A 24,125-nucleotide genomic window follows, 5' to 3' on the forward strand; every position below is an offset into this window, starting at 1 on the left:
TTCCAATGAATCACATCAAGGAAGAAAGGGCTTCCTGCATTATGCTAACATCTAGTAAAGAACAGAAATCTAATGCAAGATGCATCAAACGAGGACAAAATCTCTGGAGAGAGGATCCAGCTGGCATGTTGATGCCATGTAGCTTGGAACTTGTGCCAACATTTCCATTACAAAAATCCTATAATCCAAAGCCACGGCAAATAGAATAAATAGCTAATAATTAAGTTGTTGCCCCTCTCCTATTCCAGAAAAATAATTTAAAAATTAGATTGTACATAGATATGAAAGAATTATGCCACTGGCAATGCTAATCAGTTTGGAATTTACAAAAGACTCCCTACATCCCAATCCATTTTTCTGCCTTTATCTGAATTTCAATATTTTTCACTGTGTTGTTGTTATTATTATAAAAATTGCTTTTTAGAGGAAAAACGCTAAGATTCTTAGAATTATAAATATCTGAGTTGAAAAGATGCTGAAAATAATCTAGTACGTATCTCCTGATTCTAAAAATAAAGAAACTGTACCTCAGAGGAGTTATAAATGGCAGAGCCCAAGACCATAGAAATGATAACTTAATTTCATGTCCTCTCAAATCCCACGAGAGCTTTGTTTTTATAGAATTTATATACAACCGCCTTTTATTAGGAGGCTATAAAAACATGAGATATACTATGCATTTGTCCTTGGGAAGAAGAACTTTATAGTTTCAATGAATGTTAAGTAAAATCTTACATAAACACAAGGCTAGCATTTTTCATAGATATGGATAATGTCATTTAGATATTAGGAGGCAACACAATCAAATCCTGGAGCTGAAGGATTTTATGTATTTTTTCAGCACAACCACTTTCACATACAAGGTGACCAAAGACCTCTAAGGTCATGATATATAAGATCACCCGATTAGAGGGACAGAACCAGCATTTCCTAACTTCTCACTCAAGGGTGGCTCTATTAAATCAAGCTGACTTTTCTATATTATAGTCTGGTACAATATCTTATATTTTAATTTATAAAAATCTTTATATTAATTTATATAATCTTTATATTTTAATTCATAAAAATTTATAAAATATCAATTCACGGCCCTCTTGGTTTCTAAGGCTGAGCACTATGGCCCCCCTATTATTTTCAGTCTCCTTCTACGGTGTAAAGGTAACCTTTTATCTCAAAGACTACCATCTCCATTGATTTCAAAAAGGCAAAACAAAAATAACACAGACCTGGCCGGGCGCAGTGGCTCACGCCTGTAATCCCAGCACTTTGGGAGGCCGAGGCAGGTGGACCACAAGGTTAGGAGTTCAAGACCAGCCTGGCCAAAATGGTGAAACCCCATCTCTACTAAAAATACAAAAAAATTAGGCAGGCGTGGTGGCGGGTGCCTGTAATCCCAGCTACCCAGGAGGCTGAGGCAGAGAATTGCTTGAACCTGGGAGGCAGAGGTTGCAGTGAGTTGAGATCGTGCCACCGCACTCCAGCCTGGGCAATAGAGTGAGACTCCATCTCAAAAAAACAAAAACAAAAACACAGACCTGGCCCCTTCTGGTATAAGATGAACTAAGCATGACCAGCCAAATAATGCAGAGGACACAGGCATCCCTGTCCCTAACGATCAGGTGATACTTGCTTTTTGTTTATTCCTCTTTGCTGCCTCTGCCCACTTGTCAGACCCTTTTGGCCAGGCTGCACTGACCGAAGACTGGCTCACCCATTTGAAAGCTAAAATCCTCAACCTAAAGCCTTCTTGAATCACATCCCTTGGTGATACAGTGTAAGCACCCTCCTCTGCCACTAGCTGTAAGACTTCAATTAAGGTACGTCCCTCTTTGGGCCTCTAATTGCTCATGGATGAAATGGCAGGGTTTTCTCCAGCCCTAAAATGCTATGATCTATGATTTAAGGGATAGTTACTTCCATAAAGGGAGAGGGAGAGGTAAATGAAGGTGGCCTGTTGATGTACTGCATTTGAATCCTGACCGTACTTCCTCTGTCTCTGCCCAGCCAAACCAGTCTGCCTGCAGCGGGGTGAGTCACTTTTTTTTTCTTTTTTTTCTTTTTTTTTTTTTTTTTTTTTGAGATGGAGTCTCACTCTGTCACCGAGGATGAAGTGCAGAGGCGTGATCTTGGCTCACTGCAACCTCCGCCCCCTGGATTCAAACAATTCTCCTGCATCAGCCTTCCGAGTAGCTGGTACTACAGGTGCCTGCCACCACACCTGGCTAATTTTTTGTATTGTTAGTAGAGACAGGGTTTCGTCATGCTGGCCAGGCTGGTCTCGATCTCCTGACCTGAAGTGATCTGCCCACCTCGGCCTCCCAAAGTGCTGGGATTAGAGGCATGAGCCACCGCGCCCAGCTGAGAGTCCCATTTTAGAGTGAGTGGAAGAATATTTGAGTGGAAAGAATTGCATGATCCCCACGAACAACTGGAGGGGCCAAGGAGAAATTGGCAAAAGACAGAAAAAGCAGAGATGCTCAGGAACAAAGCAGGGAATGTGGGAGGAAAGGCTGACTCATGTCTTAAAGCGCAGGCTCAATCCTAGGTTTTATCCTGCCAGGACAAATGTTAGGGAAGTCATAAATGCTACAAGAAATGCTATCAATAAGTACTTTTCTGCTGCATTACACTGAGGTGGGGCAGTTTTGTGATGAAGACTTACTGCCTACCCAAAGGATGGAGCACACAGCAAAACTATAAAAATCCCTTCTGTGTGTCTTCCCGGAAGACTTGTCCAAATTATGATCTTTGCCTGCATAGCAGTGAGGCAGACACATAACTATGAAACCACCATCTGGAGCTAGATTTATAAATATTACCTCCTGGCTGTGACCAAGCTCAACCAGCCATTGCCTAGCTCAGGGATGTCCAATCTTTTGGCTTCCCTGGGCCACACTGGAAGAAGAATTGTCTTGGGCCACACATAAAATACGCTAACACTAATGATAGCTGATGAGCTAGGAAAAAAAAAAAAAAAAGGTCCATGCATAAATGTCATAATGTTTTAGTTTTAAGAAAGTTCACAAATTTGTGTTGGGCCGCATTCGAAACTGTCCTAGGCTACATGCGGCCCATGGGCCGTGGGTTGGACAAGCGTGGTCTAGCTCATCCTACTGCTTGGATCCCAACAATGTACAACTCTGGGCGGGGACCCTTCACATCTGTAGTCACTATAAATCTGTATATTTATTATAATTTTCTGGCAGCTGACAGTGACAGTACAGGTTTTGAAGAAATGGCAGCAGGAGGATCATGTGGATTAGCGGCAGGACGGCCCGTTTCAAATCCACATAAAAGTACATTATCAGCACACGGAACCCTGAAGTTATGCTTCTATTACCTATGCTCATGTTAGCCAATATCTACCCTGGTGGTGATGTCACCATAGCTCTGTTCAGGCCCCCCAGATGTCGCACCATTGTTATCAAGATGACAGACAACCTTAAAAAAGTGAAAACACCAACAAAATGAGACCATATAAAAACACAAAAGTCCGTGTTCTAGCAGCGGTCACCTGTGGAAATGCTAATGTTTGTCTGGAAAATTTCAAGAATGCAATAACTCCCTCTCAGGCTCACTAGGGGCTTCCAAAGAGCTTTATCAAGTGTCAGAGTTAAGAACAACATTGCTAGGGGTGTCACCATCACCGAAAAAGGCGGAGACTCAATCCAGAATCTAAAGCACTGCTAAAGGCAGTGTCCATACACACAACACAAATCTGGAGCACTTCAGAGGGCAGGATGAAGAACTAGATCACCCGGCAAGGGTGGGAAATGAGCTCCCATCTGTGCCTCACCTAAATAGGTCACAGTGAATGACTCCTTGTAGTGACAAAATCTTAATGATTTATGCTCAGTTTCAAAACTGGACTATATTTTTGATGTTCTCTTTTTTAAAGTAGGGTTTATTGAGGTATGATTTACATAGAGTAAATTTAATCCTTTCATTGCACAAGTCTCTGGGTTGGAAAAACTCACACAATCCTGTAACTACTAGCACCATCAAGATATAAAAGTTTCATTGTCCCCCAAATTCCTTCATGCCCCTTTGTAGTCAACTCCTGCCCCTACCCCAACAACCACTAATTTGATAAAACCAGACTGTACTGTGATATAAATTTCCACAGTGTTTAGACTTTTCTTTACACATCTACCATATTTCATTGATTTGAAGACACCTCCCCCCAACACACCAGATTTGGACACTCTGAAATGAGAATTTACAATTAATGTCATTTTACATTACAATTGGCAACAATTTTTCTTTTTAAAGATACATGAAATAACAATGTGTCTTACAACCTATGGTGCTTAGAAAAAAATCAGTGAAGTATAATATTAAGTCTTTTATTTTGAAACATTCATTGAATACTTACTACATGCTAAGCATTCTTCTAGGCACTGGAAATACAAAAATGAACAGCATGGTCCTCAAGGAATTATCACTTGAGAGGAGGAGACAGATAATTATAATGTAATGTGATAATGTCTATAGCAGAGCATTATCCACTCACTACGACTAAGTAAAATTATCTCTAAACTGGTCACTTTTCTACCTTCAGGAAAAATTTCCCCAAATCATATCCTTCCATGTACAAGGAAACAAGGATGAAAACAGTTACCATTCAGCTTCACTCTACTCATTCCAAGAATGAGTTATTGCCACACCATCTGACATATTGCCTAGAAACAATCCAATTATTTTCTCCATAATACTATGCTGCTGTAGTAGAGAAGTCTCATTTTAGTGTTCAACAGCTGCAAAGCTTTTATGATAATATTGAAGAGAAGTCACCGAAAATAACTGCTCAATCTGTGAAAGGCAGATGTCCCCAATCCTTCATATACATGCTTCAAGGTCCCCAGATTCTTCCCCGGACAACTTTTAAAGGGGAATGCAGAGAAGAAAAGTGAGTGACCTTACCTGGTTCTTGAAAGTGTTCTTCATTTGATAGAGTTCTGGACAAGATGAGTATTAATGCTTCTTTAAATTGGTCAAAATGTACCTAAAAAAATTAAAAATAGATTTAAAGTAATTTCCACAGCTCTAAGAATGCAAACCTATCTACAAGGTACCAGAACTGTTTTCTTCCCATCCTGACGGCCTTGAAGTGAGTCATAATCCAATTTGTTGCCTTTTTCATTTCTCTAAAGACAGAAGGGAAAATAGGCTGATCATTTTGACACCTAGTGCCATAAACATTCATATCGATATTTATTCACCCCAAAGGAAAAAAGCTATATAGCAAAATCCTCTTTATAAACTCAGAAAAAGATATATTTTAAACTCTTAGCTCCTTTTATTTTTCTGAACAAGACCAGAAGAGAAAGACGTTAGGCTAGACATTAGAAAAGCCTTCCCAAGCAAATGATCCAATATAACGATGTCCCAAAGATGCTTTCGTATCTTGAGATATTCTAGAAGGGAGTAAGCTGTCTTTTGAGGATGACTTCAATATAGTCTTCCTTGAGGGAAGGTATATAATATGTATTTCCCAAGGCCTCTGTGATTCCATAAATAAGCAAAAATCAATAGCAAATGCACAAAGGATAAAAGAATCTTAAGAAGTATTTTCCTGAATTATTAAAAAATAGAGTTATCTTGACTGAAGTTGGAAAGAACCCGAGTTTTATTTAAGTAAATAGTCAGAACTAGGATATTACTTTGTTGAAAAGGTAAAAGCATTTTCCTTATGGCCAAGGATATTCTATAACTTATATGTATGTAATCTCACCTTGGGATTTCTTCTCATCACAATTCTAGTTTGATAATGTGGCACCTATTGACATAGAACCCCCATGTAAATACAAAACTGGTAAATTTGTAATTTGTTCTGCTATGGGATGGGTCTGTTTGGATGTCATTACAAAACACTGCCTAGAGGTTTAATACAGGTGACAGATAAACTTCCAAATCAAATTTACAAAAGCAGCAAACTTCATTAGTTATTGAAACAGTGGACAAAAAATCACATCATGTCTTATCTATGCAAATCAAAACAAAAGAGAGGAATTCATTGAGATTTATATGTCATAAAATTGTATCTCCTTGCAATTTACCACACTCTCCCAAAGTATATGTGATTTCTCTACCATGTTAGTTTTGATTGATTGGAATTACTTACTGAAATCATTAGATTATATTGCATATATTTAAGGTGTACAACTTGATGATTTGATATATGTATACAATGTGAAATAATTACCACATTCAAGCTAATTAAAATATACATCACCTCACATAGTTACCTTTTTACAGACTTAAAAAATCTACACAATCTAAGAAGCCAGAGCAGAAGTCTGTCAAGGAAAACCAGGCACCTGCTAAAGATCCAGGGAGGTACAATCCTTGAAAGGGTAAAAGATTGTAGAAAGGTAGGCTATGTTAATTAGGTTTCACAGCCAAACATCCTGGGGAAGGGAGGGGCGGCCAGGTCCCACTACTGTCCCAGAGTCAGGGATAGGCTCCAGTTAACATGGGCAAGGCCAGCTTCCCAACCAGCCGGTTCACAAACATCACGCACTCAAGAGCTCTGCCACTCAGGCCACTTGACAGGCATCTGTGAATTTCTACAGAATCATTCATTCTTCTCAGGGAAGCCAGGAACAGGGTTAGGAGGACACACAAAGGCTTTATAGCTAGGTGGGTCCAGGCTCTAACCCTAGCTCTTCCTTCACTGCCTGATGTGAATTGGCGACGTTACGAAGCCTCTCCAAGCCCTAGTTTGTCTGTCTGGAAAACTGGAGACATCTAACAACTGATATTTATTATTCGTTCAATAAATATTTATTGAGCAGATGCTCTATGCCAGGCACTGTACTTGGCCCTGGTGACACAGTAGTGAATGAGAGTGACAAGTCCCTGTGCCACAATGCTCATAGTCTCAGGAAATGTCACAGAGAGTCCAGGCAGCTGCTAAGAGCACTGCATGTATTTTATAGTATTTATAATATCGCTTCCCTGTGTTAGGAAGATAAAACGAGAATTGGGTAAAGTATCAACAATGTCCTGGGACTGTTAGATACCCAGCAAGTGGTAGTTAATACTACCAATAGGTATAGTATAGGGGTGACTGACTGTTGCCATTACTTTTATAAAGAATCAGGGCCATGGCCAGGCACAGTGGCTCACTGCTGTAATCCAGCACTTTGGGAGGCCAAGGCAGGTGGATCACTTGAGGCCAGGAGTTTGAGACCCGCCTGGCCAACATGGTGAAACCCCGTCTCCACTAAAAATACAAAAAATAGCTGGGCGTGGTGGTGTGCACCTGTAATCTCAGCTACTTGGGAGGCTGAGGCAGGAGAATCGCTTGAACTCGGGAGGTGTAGGTTGCAGTGAGCCGAGGTCAAGCCACTGCACTCCAGCCTAGGTGACAAGAGCAAAACTCCATCTCAAAAGAAAAGAAAAAAAGAATCAGGGTCATATTTTTAAGCAAAGCTAATAGCCATGAGAGTGACCAAGATAGCCAAGTGTGAGTGGTGGGGGCGGCAGCAGGGAGGTCTGAGGGCCTGCCTTCTCCTCCAGGATCTGCGGAGTTGCCCAGCATCAGAGAAACTGATCCAGTTTGCTATATTTAGGGACCTGTAATTCTAGGTTTCTTCTCTCTCTTAAGGATATTAATGGAGGGGACTGAATGAAACGTAAGTCTCTCCTTGCTAGAGTTACAAGTTGAACATAAAGAAGGTCCTCTTTCAAAAGGAAGGTGTTTGGAGGATTTCAGATCCTTTACACTTGACTCTGTGGGTCTCCCCGGGGTCTTCTAAAGGTGTAAGTTTTGATGGAGGCCATTGGAAATAACCTTCCTGAATTTGGTCCTGACATAGTTCAATTCATTGTTTGAAGGTCACTCAGTAGTCCATGTACCTGAATTTTACTTTCCCTGACAAATGACAAAGACATCTATAATCTGGAATTAATTCTAATAAACTTCCAAGGCTTTACATGATGCCTAAGTATCCCTTGAATATGGTATGACAAACACACAAGCTTTTGAGACAGTATAAGCCTCATTTATATGGAGTTTATTTCACAGCCTCACCTATCTAGAGTACTACAGACAACCAGGAAAGAAACACATGGGGTCAAAAGCTGAGGGAGGTGTCATAAAGCCCAGGCACTCAACCCATAGAAAATGCCACAGGACCCTGTAATCCCAGCACTTTGGGAGGCCGAGGCAGGCAGATCATGAGGTCAGGAGATCGAGACCATCCTGGCTAACATGGTGAAACCCCGTCTCTACTAAAAATACAAAAAATTAGCTAGGCATGGTGGCAGGTGCCTGTAGTCCCAGCTACTCGGGAGGCTGAGGTAGGAGAATGGCGTGAACCCAGGAGGCGGAGCTTGCAGTGAGCCAAGATCGGGCCACTGCACTCCAGCCTGGGCGACAGAGCGAGACTCCATCTCAAAAAAAAAAAAGAAAATGCCACAGGACCAACTCAGTATTTTCTACATTCCTACTCTACCTGATTATTATAAACTTCATAATCCTGCTTCCCAACTCACTGCAGATTGGGAGCAGGAAATAAAAGACAGGGGCACTCCAAGCTAAAAGTACAAGGAGTAATTATTAACATATTAGCCAGGTGTGGTAGTGTGCACCTGTCATACCAGCTACTTGGGAGGCTGAAACAAGAGAACCGCTTGAGGCCAGGAGTTTGAGACCAGCCCGATAACACAGCAAGACTCCATCTCAAAAAATATAAAATAAAAAGAAGCAATTATTGACATATTGAGATGGAGGAAAGATATTAACCATCCTCCTTCAAACAAAAATAAAGTATAATACTTCTTACACTTTACAAAGGTATTTTTAAAACTCTACTAAAAACTACATAAACTATTAAAAGACAACATGTGCATTCAAAAACTTAATAGGCTGGGGTTGTCTGGTGTTGGGGCATGTATCCATGCTTAGTGTTGAGGCAAGGATTCATTAAGTGAATCCTGAAGCTATTACTTTTTTTTTTTTTTTTTTTTCAGATGGAGTCTTGCTCTTGTCACCCAGGCTGGAGGGCAGTGGCGCAATCTTGGCTCACTGCAACCTCCACCTCCCGGGTTCAAGCAATTCTCCTGCCTCAGCCTCATGAGTAGCTGGGATTACAGGCGCCCACCACCATGCCCAGCTAATTTTTGTGTTTTTAGTAGAGACAGGGTTTCACCATGTTGTCCAGGCTGGTCTCAAACTCCTGACCTCAGGTGAGCCACCCGCCACAGCCTCCCAAAGTGTTGGGATTACAGGCGTGAGCTATTGCGCCTGGCCTTGAGGGTATTACTCTTATAACACAGAAGAAAAACTGATGGGTCAGGAGATTTGAAATGATCAAGAACAATCTAATTGTGTTTAATACACTCTTATATATGATAAAACTAAAATTTTAAATCCCCAATGGTCAATCTTTTTTTTTTTTTTTGGTCTACCATTAAATAGGGTAAAAGATCCAGGTATTAAACAATTTTATGGGCTTTTGCAGTGGCTCATGCCTGTAATCCCAGCACTTTGGGAGGCCGAAGTGGGCTGATTGCCTGAGCTCAGGAGTTTGAGACCAGCCTTAGCAACATGGTGAAATCCCATCTCTACTAAAAAAATTTACTTTGGGAGGCCGAGGCGTGCAGATCACGAGGTCAGGAGATCGAGACCATCCTGGCTAACATGGTGAAACCCCGTCTCTATTAAAAATACAAAAAATTAGCCAGGCGTGGTGGCGGACGCCTGTAGTCCCAGCTACTTGGGAGGCTGAGGCAGGAGAATGGTGTGAACCTGGGAGGCGGAGCTTGCAGTGAGCCGAGATCGCACCACTGCACTCCAGCCCGGGGACAGAGCGAGACTCCGTCTCAAGAAAAAAAAAAAAAAAAAAAAATAGCTGGGCATGGTGGCAGGTGCCTGTAGTCCCAGCTACTCGGGAGGCTGAGGCAGGAGAATCGCTTAAACTCAGGAGGTGGAGATTGCAGTGAGCTGAGATCGCGCCACTGTACTCCAGCTTGGGTGACAGAGCGAGACTCTGTCTCTGAAAAAAAAAATTTTTTTTATGATTGTGGGTCATGGATAATGCTAGATGAATGACGATATTATCGTAGGTTCATTCTTTCCTAGACATTTTGTCATTTGAATCTCACAATATCCATGTGACACAGTCAAGACAGAGACCCTACCTCAAAACTGAAAGGTGAGAGGTAGAGAAGGCATGCACCAGGCCTCTGACTGGACTCATCAGAGCCCAGCAAGCCTGCCTGACTCAGGCCCACTTCCCTGCTGGTCTGACCCCTCAGAGAAATCCTTTGCTGCTGGAAGTCAAATCCTCAACTTCACACGAAGCCACCAGGTGTAAAGCACACACCAAGTATAAGGCAGGATCAGGAGATACATGATCAAGAAGACACATAACCTCTGCCCTCAAGGAGTTTATCAGCTACCCCATAGATTCCAGGAAGTGGAAGGGTGGAATGGGGAAAAAGAGAGGAAGGTTTATTAGTAACTACAAGATAGAAGCTGGTATGTGTCTGAGAGAGACAAAAGCTGGTAGGGGCCTCTGATAAACAAGCATGTCCTACTTGGCCAACAGGGAGGAAAAGAGGGACAGTTTTGCAACGCTTGAATTCTCTAAAATCTTCACAGAGATTAAAGGTTTCCAAAATTTATTTATGATGTAGTAAATCAGCCTCATTTTAGATGAAAAGGGGCTCTATAAAAGATTAAACAGGATTATTAACTCAGAGGCTCTTCATAGCCCAATAACATCTACTTGGTTGAATTCCTCTTTTCCCAACAAAAAGTCTGAAAATTCACACACCACACAGCAGCTGGTCCAAACCCTTAGAGCAGCTTAAGTCTTGCATTGATCTTTATTTTCCTTCTTGCAAGTGTAGACACTGGGCCCTTGGATTTAAATAGCAGTAAATGCCTCATCTTTCAAAGAGATAGTTCTCTTGTGGAGGAGGCAACCACTGTTTTCCATCAATGCTCACGAATACTGATGTGGTGGAAAAGCCCCTTAGAACACAACCCAAAACCGAAATGTTGATGAACACCCCCACCGGTGGGCTAACTATGTTCAGTATCTGCAATGTTTTAAGTACCATTTTTCTCCTCCAAGGGAGCTTTACTATTGTATTTCGTTAAAAAGTAGAAATCTTCATAAATATACCATACGATTAAGTCTCACAAGGTAACAAGTTTCCAAGTTGTGCATACACTGGTTGGTACCTCTTCATTTGAATAATAATTGCTACCATTCATTTTACAAGAATTCCTATACCTTGTATGCCTCAACGGGCAGTTTGCAGCAATGGGAAAATTACACGACTGACGAAAAACACACATGACATTTACACTAAATTAAGAGGAAGACCAGTCAAGTCTGATATTTTTTGTCATGTGTCACCACCTCTTAGGAGAAACTTACCTCATCACTTTTCCTCTTCACATTTCATATGAATGCTTTTTTAGAAACACAATTTGCTTTTTTTTAAAAAAAGAACTTAAGCACCACACAAGAAACAAATTCAAACCACACACACAAAAAAACCCTGTAACAGGAAGTGAAATAAGGAAACTAATGTTGCATAAACTCATCTCGTGCAATCATGGAGATCAAATGCAGTTTCCACATGTGTGCAGGCACTACTGGAAACAGACCCAAGGTGGGAGAACTCAAACTAGCACTGAACAAGGTGAGTTTATGAAACAAGACAAAGGTCTATGTAACTAATACAAACTTAGTAGATTTGTCTTTACTAATATAAAGAGAAATTAATGAAAGAAGATTCAAAACATTGTGTTAATTGAAACAGCTACAGAAATATGGACTTAGCAGAAGTCAATGCACAGGAAAATGCTTACAGCATTATGCAAAGAGAAATGACATAGACTAAACAAGAGGCAGTTTCGTAATGAAAGATACACTTACATTTTATTTTAAATGAAGTATTCAGGTTATTGTAACTTGAATTGTTAACTTAATATTATTGTATTTAATATTCATTTATTAAATTGTAATATTGTAACTTAATATTAATTTACTGCAGACAATGTAGAGAGAGGCAAAGGCTATTTCAAAAGGTAGTTTATAAAACCTAAAGCAACTATATGAAGCTGTACTCCAAGACTGGTCCAAGGAATCCTGTTTACAGATGGAAATGAATTCAAACCACCACCACGCAAGAGAACTTCTAGCAAATCTTCTCTTCAGTCTAACCATGTTTCTTGGTAAATCATTACTAGGAAGTCACTATTTATCAAAGAGCCATTCTGGGTGTGTAGAGGGTAGGGGAAAGGCGCATACAGCCAAATACAGCAAGTTAACGGTGTCCTTGGCGCTATGATAAGCCTTTGATACACACACACAAATCTTAGTCCACCTTCATCACAGTCTTGTAAGGGAAATATTTTTCCCATTATACTGATGAAAAATCTGAGGCTCAGAGTATTTAAGATAACATGTTCATACGGTTAAAAAGTGGCAAGAGCTGAATAGCCAAGACAATCCTAAGCAAAAAGAACAAACCTGAAGGCATCACGCTACCCACTTCAAACTGTACTACAAAGTTACAGTAACCAAAACAGCATGGTTCTGATAGAAAAACAGACACATAGACTAACAGAACAGAATAGAAAACTCAGAAATAAGACTGCACACCTACAACCATCTGATCTTTGACAAACCTGACAAAAACAAGCAGTGGGGAAAGGATTCTCTATTTAACAAATGGTGCTGGGAGAACTGGCTAGTCACATGCAGAAAATTGGAACTGGACTCCTTCCTTACACGTTATACAAAAATTAACTCAAGGTAGATTAAAGATTTAAATGTAAAACCCAAAACTTTAAAAACCCTAGAAGAAAATCTAGGCAATACCATTCAGGACATAGGCATGGGCAAAGATTTCATGACAAAAATGCCAAAAGCAATTGCAACTAAAGCAAAAATTGATGAATGAGATCTAATTAAACTAAAGAGCTTCTGCATAGCAAAATAATCTATCATCAGAGTGAACAGACAACCTACAGGAGAAAATTTTTGCAATCTATCCATCTGACAAAGGTCTAACATCCAGACTTTACAACAAACTTAAACACATTTACAAGAAAAAAACAAACAACCCCATTAAAAAGTAGGCAAAGGACATGAACAGGCACTTCTCAAAAGTAGACATTCATGCAGCCAACAAACATGAAAAAAAGCTCAACATCACTGATCATTAGAGAAATACAAATCAAAACCACAATGAGATGCCATCTGATGCCAGTCAGAACGGCAATCCATAAATAGTCCAGAAACAACAGATGCTGGTGAGGTTGTGGAGAAAAAGGAACACTTTTATGTTGTTGGTGGGAGTGTAAACTAGTTCAACCATTGCAGAAGATAGTGTGGTGATTCCTCAAAGATCTAGAGGCAGAAATACCATTTGACCCAGGAATCCCATTACTAAGTATATACCCAAAGGAATATAAGTCATTATATTATAAAGATATATGCATGCATATGTTCATTGCAGCACTATTCACAATAGTAAAGACATTGAATCAACCCAAATGTGCATCAATGATAGACTGGATAAAGAAAATGTGGTACATATATACCATGGAATACTATGGAGCCACAAAAAGGAACAAAATCGGTGGGGCACGGTGGCTCAGGCCTGTAATCCCAGCACTTTGGGAGGCCGAGGTGGGCAGATCATAACGTCAGGAGTTCGAGACCAGCCTGGCCAACATGGAGAAAGCCCATCTCTACTAAAGATACAAAAAATTAGCGGCATGCACCTGTAATCCCAGCTACTGGGGAGGCTGAGGCAGAATTGCTTGAACCCAGGAGGCAGAGGTTGCAGTGAGCTGAGATTGCACTATTGCACTCCAGCCTGGGGCGACAGGGCGAGACTCCATGTCAAAAAAACAAAACAAAACAAAACAAAATGAACAAAATCATATCCTTTGCAAGATATAGATGGAGCTGGAAGCCGTTATCCTCAGCAAACTAAAGCAGGAACAGAAAACCAACCACTGCATGTTCTCACTTATAAGTGGGAGGTGAACAATGAAAACACATGGACTAATTGGCAGGGGGTGGGGGGCCGGTGGGGAACAGCACACATTGGACCTGTGAGGTGGGGGAAGGGAGAGCATCAGGAAAAACTGCTAATGGATGCCAGGCTTAATACCTAGGTGATGGGTTGATCTGTGCAGCAAACCACCATGGCACATTTACCTTTGTAACAAACCTGCACATCCTGCACATGTACCCCAGAGTTTAAAATCAAAGTTGAAGGGAAAAAAAATGTGACAAGAAGTGGAACTTGAATCCAGGACTGACTTCAAAGCCTGTGCTCTAACTGTATAGTATCTCCATGTGGTGGTGGTAGTGTTTGGGGAGCAGGGTGAGGGAATGGAGATTCACTTTTGCATATTTGGAGTTTGGGGAAACTGTGGAGATATGTATTCAAATGCAGGGGCTGGGAAATCCAGGATCCCATCCTGGCACTGACTCAAATGAGTCATCTGACCTTGGAAAAGCCAAGGTTTCTCTGTCAGATGAACTCTGAGGTCTAAAATATGAGACAAGACACTGAAGAACTTTAAGTCCCCTCTGTCCAGACAGGAAGCTACTCATAAAAGTATCCATGAAATAACGATGAAATCTAATGAGGATCCCTAATCATAGAAATAAGGCATTATAAAATCAGGTCGGTAGAAGAGAGTGGCCATTTAGCATTTGTTCCTCCCTGCCTGTTCTAAGTCCAGGCCCTCCCCACAGCTCTCCCTTCTTAATCCCTGTCACACTAAATATCTCTGACAGACACAACGACGTACTGTACACGAAAACGCACTTAATTCTGCAATGAGTTTGATGAGAAAGCATTAATACAGAGTCAAAGCAAGTTGAGCAGTCTCCTAGTCAGGTCTTCTTGTCTATAAATGGGGAACCACAGGACCCTTAGGAGTTCAAACTTAGAGACTAGATCCAAGTCTACATATGCAAAAAACCTCCTCCTAGCTATCTTTCCTCTCCCAAAGCATAGGCCATTTCCCTTCACCGGTTTAAGTCTCCCTAGCCTCCCTTCCACAAGTCAGAGACAACCAGTCTGACTTTTGTATGAGTTATATTATGACAACCCCATCGGCAGCACCACTATTACAAACTAATGGCAGTTAATATTGAATGTAATTTTGCATACAGAGAACAAGTCCAAATAAGCACTACAAGAAAGTACTTCTCCATTTTCGATTTACACTTCAAATGATTAAAATGTATATAAGAAAAATAAATCTTAAAAAGCTTTTGAGTTGGAAACAAATCCACCACATGAAATTTATCAAGAAATTTAGGAAGAACCTCAAATCCTTTCAGAAATGTAAGAAAATTGGGCTAAATTATATATATTTGTACAGCTATCAAATTTTAATACTAAAAATTTCAACATGTCTTTGATTACCAAAGTCCACGTACCTACGGGACTCTAGAAACCAATGGTGATTCTGCTGCCTGGAGGCTTATTCTCACTTTAAAGTGTGTCAGGGACATAGGGTATTTCAGCACCCAAATTCATATTAACAATATAGCAATGAAACTCCTCAGAACTTCAGGGGCTGTTTTGTCTCAAAGTTGGTACACTACGTAAGGGAAGAATGCTTTTTTTGAAACAGAGTCTCGCTCTGTCGCCAGGCTAGAGTACAATGGCATGATCTTGGCCCACTGCAACCTTTGTCTCCCGAGTTCAAGCAATTCTCCTGTCTCAGCCTCCCGAGTAGCTAGGATTACCGGCACCCACTGCCACGCCGGCTAATTTTTTGTATTTTTAGCAAAGACAGGGTTTCATGGTGTTGCCCAGGCTGCTCTCGAATTCCTGAGCTCCGGCAACCCACCTGCCTCGGCCTCCCAATGTGCGAGGATTACAGGCGTCAGTCACCGTGCCTGGCCAAGAATGCATTTTTAAAACTGGATATGGCCGGGCACGGTGGCTCACACCTGTAACCCCAGCACTTTGGGAGGCTGAGGTGGGTGGATCACGAGGTCAGGAGATCGAGAACATCCTGGCTAACATGGTGAAATCCCGTCTCTACTAAAAATACAAAAAATTAGCCGGGCGTGGTGGCGGGCGCCTGTAGTCCCAGCTACTCGGGAGGCTGAGGCAGGAGAAAGGCGTGAACCTGGGAGGCGGAGCTTGCAGTGAGCTAAGATAGCGCCACTACACTCCAGCCTGGGTGACAGCGAGACTCTGTCAAAAAAAAAAAAAAAAAACCACACACACACACACAAAAAACACTGGATATAACTAAATGTTTCAACAAAACCAAGACAAATTATCTTCAGGTCCTGATTTCTAATAAAGGAGATAGAGAGGTATGCAGAAACACTTCATTTAAGCATCTACAATTAGTATGATTGCTTGGATAAAACTTGGTTCATGGTTCCCTTCGATTTTGGTAGTATTTTCTCCCCGTGCTACTCATTTGCCATGTATATTACCCAACTAGATTGTAAGTTTTTCAGTGTCTTGAGAAGCCCCTTGTGATGAGGCCTCACCTAGCTGACAGGTGCTTAACTGATGACAAAGATATGATGGAATTCTTTTCATAACCTACTGGTAAACACGTATCAGCAATATCCCTTTTCCTTCAAATCAGGGACCCACAAGCTTTAGGCATTTCAAACACCTGTAGAGTAACCACCTTGCTCAGGTGAATATGGTTTCAAGCTATAAAGCAAGACAAATGAATTGAAAAATAATTTGGGGGGAAATGACCTATTGGTAAAACACATAGAAATGGCAAGTTGATTTAAGTTACTTTCATTAACAACTATTAAACATTAGGCCTTAAAAAAAAAAACAAGTTATTGAAGATGTGTTGTAATATTTAAAAATAAATACACAATGTTTGCATTCCTGGTTGAGCGAGACAATGCTTTCCATCTTACTTCTTTTTCAAGAAAAAAAGGATTAATTCAGCCCAAGTCCAATAGTGGTAAGGTGGATTTGTATTTGATTTAAAAATTGTATTCATTAAGATAATTCAGCCTAAGTCAACATAGAGGAAACTTGGAAGTTGTATTTGATTTAAAAATTATATTCATTAAGATTTAAAAGACAAAATTAAAGCCAGAAGCATCCAGGAAGTTGATGGATACTAATGCAGCCAAAAGCCAACTTAATGGAAAATTGTAGTTTACAGTAAATGTAAATATAAATAACTTGGACCCTGATATGGTTTGGCTGTGTCCCCACCCAAATGTCATCTTGAATTATAGCTCCCATAATACCCATGTGTTGTGGGAGGGACCCAGTGGGAGATAATTGAGCCGTGGGGGTGGTTTCCCCCATACTGTTCTTGGGGTAGTGAATAAGTCTCACGAGATCCGATGGTTTTATAAGGGGTTTCCCCTTTTGCTCGGCTTTCATGCTCTCTTGCCTGCCACCATGTAAGGTGTGTCTCTCATCTTCTCATTCTCTCACCTTCCACCATGATTGTGAGGCCTCCCCAGCCACAAGGAACTGGGAGTCCCTTAAACCTCTTTTTTCTTTATAAATTACCCAGTCTCGGGTATGTCTTTATCAGCAGCGTGAAAACGGACTAATACAGATCCCATGCCATAAGACTACAGGAATGCCTGACAGGCAGGACACACACAATACATATTTGTTGAATTAATGAATAGATTAATATATTCAGATTTGTTATGCTACCCTTTCTTTCTTTCTTTTTTAATTAAACCTAGCTGCTAACCCTTATAAGTTTTTCTACAAATATCTTCTAAAGAGAAGAAAGATGACTGGCAGTAAAAACCACTTATAATTTTACAACTATAATCCCTACTGTATGCATCATGAAAATGATAACACTTGGATGGCTCCAGTGAATCCTATGGCATTTTTTCTTATAATTTAAAATTATAGACCATATAGAGTATCTTAATAGCATATGGCCAAGTCTGTGTGATCATCTGAGGAGAATAATTTGGTTTCATTAAAAAATGCAAATTTAACAGTAGTGCATTAACTCATGCCAACCCCCCACTCTCAAGACTATCACCAGGGACCTCCCACATGAAATCAATATGCATCCATCTATTTAACTTTTATCACTGGCTCACTAAGTAAATATCACACTATAGACCACTTAAGTATTCATTATTCAGGCAAATAGCAAGCGTCAAAAGCAGGCTGGTAGTGTCAAGTCGTTAACAAATCAATCGATAACTGTTCCCTGTTTGAGTCTACCAAATGAGGGCAAAGATGTGCAACATCTGGAGAGCAAACTGTTGACCTTCTGCCAAGGTGCAGTCTGTTTATGGCGTGGCATTCCATATTTATGCAGACTCTAAGAAAACCACTCAAGGAAACCTTAGTTATATCATGCCTTTTCAGACTTTAATGAGCATTAAAACAGATCAGCCCATTGATACTATCCTTTAGACACCAAAAGTACTGAGATCCCCAAGGACCATACAGGGAGATGCCAGTTTTTTTGCTACCCACAGAGTCTAAGACTGAGGCAGAACTGGAAAATATGTGAGTGCATGATATGATGAGGAGCAAATGGTTCAATCTTCGAAGCTTCATTTTAAGATTATCAAAGCAAGATTTTTAGCATTTTATGGGGACCACATGTATTTATAGACAGCTAACCCTCCCCCCGCCACAAGAGGCCAAGAATGGCTCCAGTTTTTGCAAAGAAGTCACATATTTTTTTCAAGTGTGAGTCCCATTTAACATCACATTCATGTGCCAAGTGACTGAGAATACCATCTTTTACGCATTAATTTCAGGATGATGGCTACTCCTGTCTGTCTCAGGTTACAGAAAGCCAATACATGGTACTATATCTGAAGTCACTTACCTCCCTTGTCAGCTAAAAGACAGTGAAAATGAAATGAAGAAAAGGAAGTTCAGTCACTAGAATAAAGTTAAGCCTCACGACTGCTTCCTCAATTTATATGTGATAAAAACCAGAACGCAGCAACAGACTGCAAAAAGTGTTGTCCTTCTTTTTCTCTCATCATTCCAAAATCCAACAGCAAAAGACTTGACTCAAAGCCATATAAACCTATTGATTATAAATAGCTATTAATTATAAATAAGGCAAATAATAAAAGCTATTAATCATAATGAGGAGAATTGAAGGCAATCTCAGGTCATGGCAGATCAAATATCCACCATTGGCAAGAGGAAAAAAAGACCCTCTCTCACTTCTTACTCACATCTGTGACTTGATCTATGGTAATAACATGACTAGTTGTCGTCAAACACAGAGGTTAACATTGACGTGTGCACACACATCCCTGCTGGAAGCAAGTCGTGCTGGGTTTTAAATGAACCTGCACTGTATTTATTTACCCTGCTGTCTTATTTCCTGGGTAGAAGGTTTAATTAATACTTCACCCAGAAATAATCCACACAACAAATAGCTTCACTGGGAGTAAAAGTCATAACAATAGCTTTCTTACTGCATTTTCTTTCTCTTCAATGGAAATCTCACCCTTCTCCTTTCTGTCCCAGTGATGAATGTGGAGTCAATAAAATAAACCACAAAGAACAAGAAAAAGTTGGAAAACATCCTTTCATTACCTCTTTTTCTTTATCTAAGATGCTCACTGTACACTATTATTCCAGAGCACAAATTAAAGCAGGCTCTGGACTAGCAAACTGGACTGTGATGTCACACCCATTACATTCTTCTTTTTATCATGTAACAGCCAGGATGCTAGAAACAAGTTGCCACATGTGTGGTCTGCCCCACCCCCAGCACCCCGGCAGAAACCGCACCCCACTTCCCATAGCCATGTTCTTCCCCAGATCTTACCCTGCCCAAGAGGTTGTCCTGAAGTAACGTCTGCTGCAGCACTGGGGCCACCTCCTCCAAGCTCAACATGTGGCAAAGGTCGGTGAGTTCCTCCTGCCCCAGGGACCCTGTGCCCGTCGTGTCAAAACTGTCAAACAGCTCCTTGAGTCGGGCCTCATGCTGGTCCTGCTCCACCTCATCCATCCCATAGCCCACAGCGCTCACCTGTGTAGGACAGAGACAAGGACAGGTTGTGGCAGCCTCTCCAGTCCTACCGTGGTCACCCCCTGGCACATTCCCCTTCTCTGTACCCCACCAGTCTCTAGGGAATGCTCAGGAACACCCAGTTTCTGATGCATCCCACAGCAAGACCCCCAGTCTCTGTAGGACCAGCCCTGGCCAGTGACACTCCTGCATGCACTCACACCAGGGGCATATACACAAGGTCAGATCACACTGGGAGCAACATTACTAGAATGAGAGGGTCACATACGGTAGAAGACACCCTCCTCTCTTGCCTGGTTCTCAGGCGGACAGCCAGACTGCCAAACTCAAGGCTGAAGGTAGTTATCTCTCAGCTCTTCTAGCTCAGGATTTTAAGAAGGTGAAAAGCCACTTTGACAGCAATACTATTCAAGTGAACTAATTGTTAGCGCCAGCAAACTGCATGGTCAGAGCTTCCATGCTAGCTGGCAAGCTTTAGACAACGTGCCCCGATGTTGCAATCAGTCAGTGTGGCCAAGCTGATTCGCTCTACTTCATTCAGCTTAGATGGCCCCCATCATAGCTAGACTGGAGGGCTGCAGCAAGAGGCACTAAATGAACACGATGTCTGCTACAAAACCACCTCCCTGTTTACATGAAACTAAATGCCTTTTACACGAGTCCCTCAAAAAGCAACTCAATTAACTTCACTGGTGCAGTTACATGAGGTGTGACAGGAAGAATATTCCCAGAAGCTTGCTTTAGTCCCAGCGAGTTTTAGGTAATGCTTAGTTGCCTAGAGAAAAGGGAAGACACTATTTCAACCTTTCAGACAGTGAGGTTTAAAGGAGCCACAGACTGGTTTATATGAATCATACAGCATCTCAGGGAACCTCCACTCACTAGAGCATCTCATCTCTTTATGCCTGGTTAACCTGTCTTCCGTGTCTCTCACCTACCCATACTCCAGGCTTTCCGTTTTGCCACTTTCCTTAGGATCAGTAAAAACTTGGAGACGTCAATAACTGAGTCATTTTTGTTAAAAATATACATCATAAAATTCCAGGTAGCTCGTATTTTACAAATGAAATCTGTTTTTTTTTTTTCCTTGCATGACAGTTCATTTTTAACGTGCTGAATTTTCCGATGAAAGCCTGAAACCTGCACATCTGAAGGTGCCTTCGCCACGATGCAATGGATGCCAAACACGACATACACCCTTGGGACGGTGACCTCAGCCATCTGCAACAAGGCTCTCAGAACCAGTCCCTTGACTATAAAAAAAGCAGCAGCTTTCACTAACCAAGCGTCTTTAATCCAAGCCAAATTAGAGAAAACTCTCTAACTTAGAGGTGATCGTCCATACGGCAGATCATTACAACATGAAAAACGTAAGCTAAGATGTTGAACACAGCCAGAACTGAAAATAAAAGAGCTTTCTAAAACAAATCAGTGTTGCTCTAGGTTGTGTTTGCTTTCTTTCCATAGACAGCTGTTCAAAACATGACAAGCTACAACAGGGCCACGATCTTGCCAGGGGTTTCAGCAGAACTGGGTGGACACAGAAGATAAATGTGAACAGCTCTGCCACACAGCTCAGTTTTTACTGGGGCCACTCATTAAAGTAAAGCAACATGGCACAATTTTGGTCCAGGTTCCGGGTCTTGGACAGGTCTCTTCTCCTAATTATCAGTTTTTCTGTTACTAAGGTGCTGCAGGCTCTGGCTGTCTTCCCAGGATTGGTCTGTTGGGTTAACTAATCACTATGTAAATGTTTTCAAAATAAGTTGAGAGTGTTATATAAACATCAAAGCCTCAGAAAAGAAACACCAAGTTGTTATGCAAAGCCACAGGAGTTAAGAATTTAGACAAGGCCAACACTTCGCTAACGAGATTCACTTAGAGTCCACCAGTTAATTGTCAACTAAGATCTGCTGAGAATCCCCAAGGTGCTCCGGGATTTTCAGTGTTGCGGTAGCTCTTAGTCTCACTCTGAGTTTTACAGTCCCCTAGGCTGTTATCTGACCAACTTCATAAAAGCAAGACTCTTCTTTTGCTTGATTTTGCATATATGTTTAAAAACTCAAAAGCAAAAGAATTCTAACACTTCCCTTTTTAAAAATTATTTTTAAGGGGCGGGGATTTGTCCATCTTAAACCAATGAAAGAGAGGAATAAAACACTGATGTACTGAGAAGCCCTGATCTTATCCACGGTGTCAAATTTGATATACTATCATGCTCCACTCTTTGGGAGGTCATTGGATTTTCACTAAATCAAACCTCTTTCATTATATGGCAGCTTTCTTTTCTTTATCTTTTTATTTCATCTCCTTCCTTCTCAAAACACTGTGCTTGACTGAAGGGGAGACAAGCACCACCCCTGTGGAACAAATGCTCACGCTGAAACATCCAGGAGATGTTACGCTTAGGTGACAAGTTGTCAGTGCTCATCTGGCACAGAAGGCATTTTTACTGGTTGATATTATTTCCCAAATGTTCATCAGTAATTTCATGTGCAAGAATTATTTTCTCCCCACTTGGCAGAAAGTTCTTTAACAGTAAGATCCACGCTCCTATTTCTTTTATATCTACCCCCAAATGCATAGTACAGTCAGTCTGTTCTTCATGCCAGGGATTTGGTAAATATCATGGATTGACTTCCTGTATAGATCACTCCTTGAGAGGAAACGTACCCTAAATGAGGTCTACAGAAATGGGCATATGAAAATTTTGGAATGCCTATTTCATCCACCTACACACCTCCGCTTTCCCCATCCCATCCTTTCTCAAAGGCATTTTCAGCCTCAGAAGCAAGTAGAAAGCCAACACCAACTGCCAATCTGTACCATGCAGCGCTGTCTGAAGTTTAATTCAATAGGCTAGTAATTAAGTAAATGGATTCACAAACTTCGGCTGCATTGTCTTGCTATGGGATGAAACTCTGGAGCAGAATCTATACTAAAACCTTTCTCAAGTTCCCTCGATTACAGCATGAGAATAACAATATCCATCTGGAGGGTTTGTTCTGAGAGTTAAATGTGGCAAGCAAGCGAGAGTGGCTAATCCCAGAGAAAGCTGATACAAGAGGGAATTTAAGATAACCAAAAGAATACCTGCAGCTACAGAAGAGTGGTAAACTGAAGAGGAGGTAACAAGTGAATCATCTACAGATCTACCTCCAAAGAAGCAAAGCAGGAGATGTGAAATGGTATAGAACAGACTGAGAATGGGCAGGGAGTGTACTATGTATATAAACATCATTATATAACTAAATGATAATGGCAGCAGGTAATGTTCAGAGCTTCCTCTATCTTTAAAAGCAGGTTATTGATAAATTTAATGTCAAATAAAAGCAGAAAGCTGCACTGTAATTGGGAATTACTTCTGAATATTTACTATGAGTCTGCCTAAACTAAGTACTTTATGTATATCATCTCATTTAATCCTCCCAATTCTTAGAAGTGGATATTCTCATTTTCCCATGCAAGATGTAGAAATTGGGGCTTGACAAAATTAAGCAACTGTCCAAGGATACAGCACTAATCTCCTTGAACAAAATGGGAGTGGAGCCAAGATTTGAACTCTAGTGCGACACTCAGTTATATTATCCCTCAATCCTACACATGCACATAGAACACATGAATGAGACCTCTGAAATGATGCCATTGGCAAACCACTTATCTCCACCTTTATGTGTTAGCCAGTTGAATAGTACTAAGCAGTAGAAATCCCCACAGAACACTCCATGGCCACAAACTTTTCCAAATTGGAATTGAGAAGCAGAGTTCCTTCCTCCCTACCTCCCTTGATCCATTTATTGAATAATTATAGCCTACAAGGCACCAGGGATATACAAATAGAATACACATTCCCTTTTTTTTCTAAAGCAGCTTTGGGATTTAGGGCATGAAAGAAATAAATTCTTATATAAAAATGATCATGAAGCGTCCCATATCTTCAATAATGGGCATTGTCCAGGAATTGATAATTTGTAAATGACTTCCCCTGAATAAACACTTAAGTATGTATAATCTGTGCAATCCAATGCTTTCCAGAGTCAGACCCTAACTGGTACCCACCAGAGGCAGGAATCTTACTCAGAGATTAAGAAAGTTACATTTTGAGTGAGAAATTCTCCTTCAAATTGCA

The 24,125-nt window shown here is 40.9% G+C and overlaps 1 protein-coding gene across 9 annotated transcripts in view; it reads right to left on the reverse strand.

The window, feature by feature from the left end:
- NIN (ninein) overlaps positions 1 to 24,125 on the reverse strand; it is a 110,600-nt gene that overhangs the window by 81,989 nt on the left and 4,486 nt on the right. For all 9 annotated transcript variants that reach the window (XM_054447655.2, XM_054447653.2, XM_063651219.1 and 6 more), the window contains 2 exons: positions 19,793 to 19,996; positions 4,924 to 5,005 (listed from right to left, as the gene is read on the reverse strand). In XM_054447655.2, the coding sequence (XP_054303630.2) occupies positions 4,924 to 5,005; positions 19,793 to 19,975 (265 nt within the window). In that variant the 5' untranslated portion in view covers positions 19,976 to 19,996. The remainder of the gene's footprint in view (positions 1 to 4,923; positions 5,006 to 19,792; positions 19,997 to 24,125) is intronic.

The sequence above is a fragment of the Pongo pygmaeus genome, chromosome 15 (assembly GCF_028885625.2).
Source record: "Pongo pygmaeus isolate AG05252 chromosome 15, NHGRI_mPonPyg2-v2.0_pri, whole genome shotgun sequence".
Taxonomy (NCBI): Eukaryota; Metazoa; Chordata; class Mammalia; order Primates; family Hominidae; genus Pongo; species Pongo pygmaeus.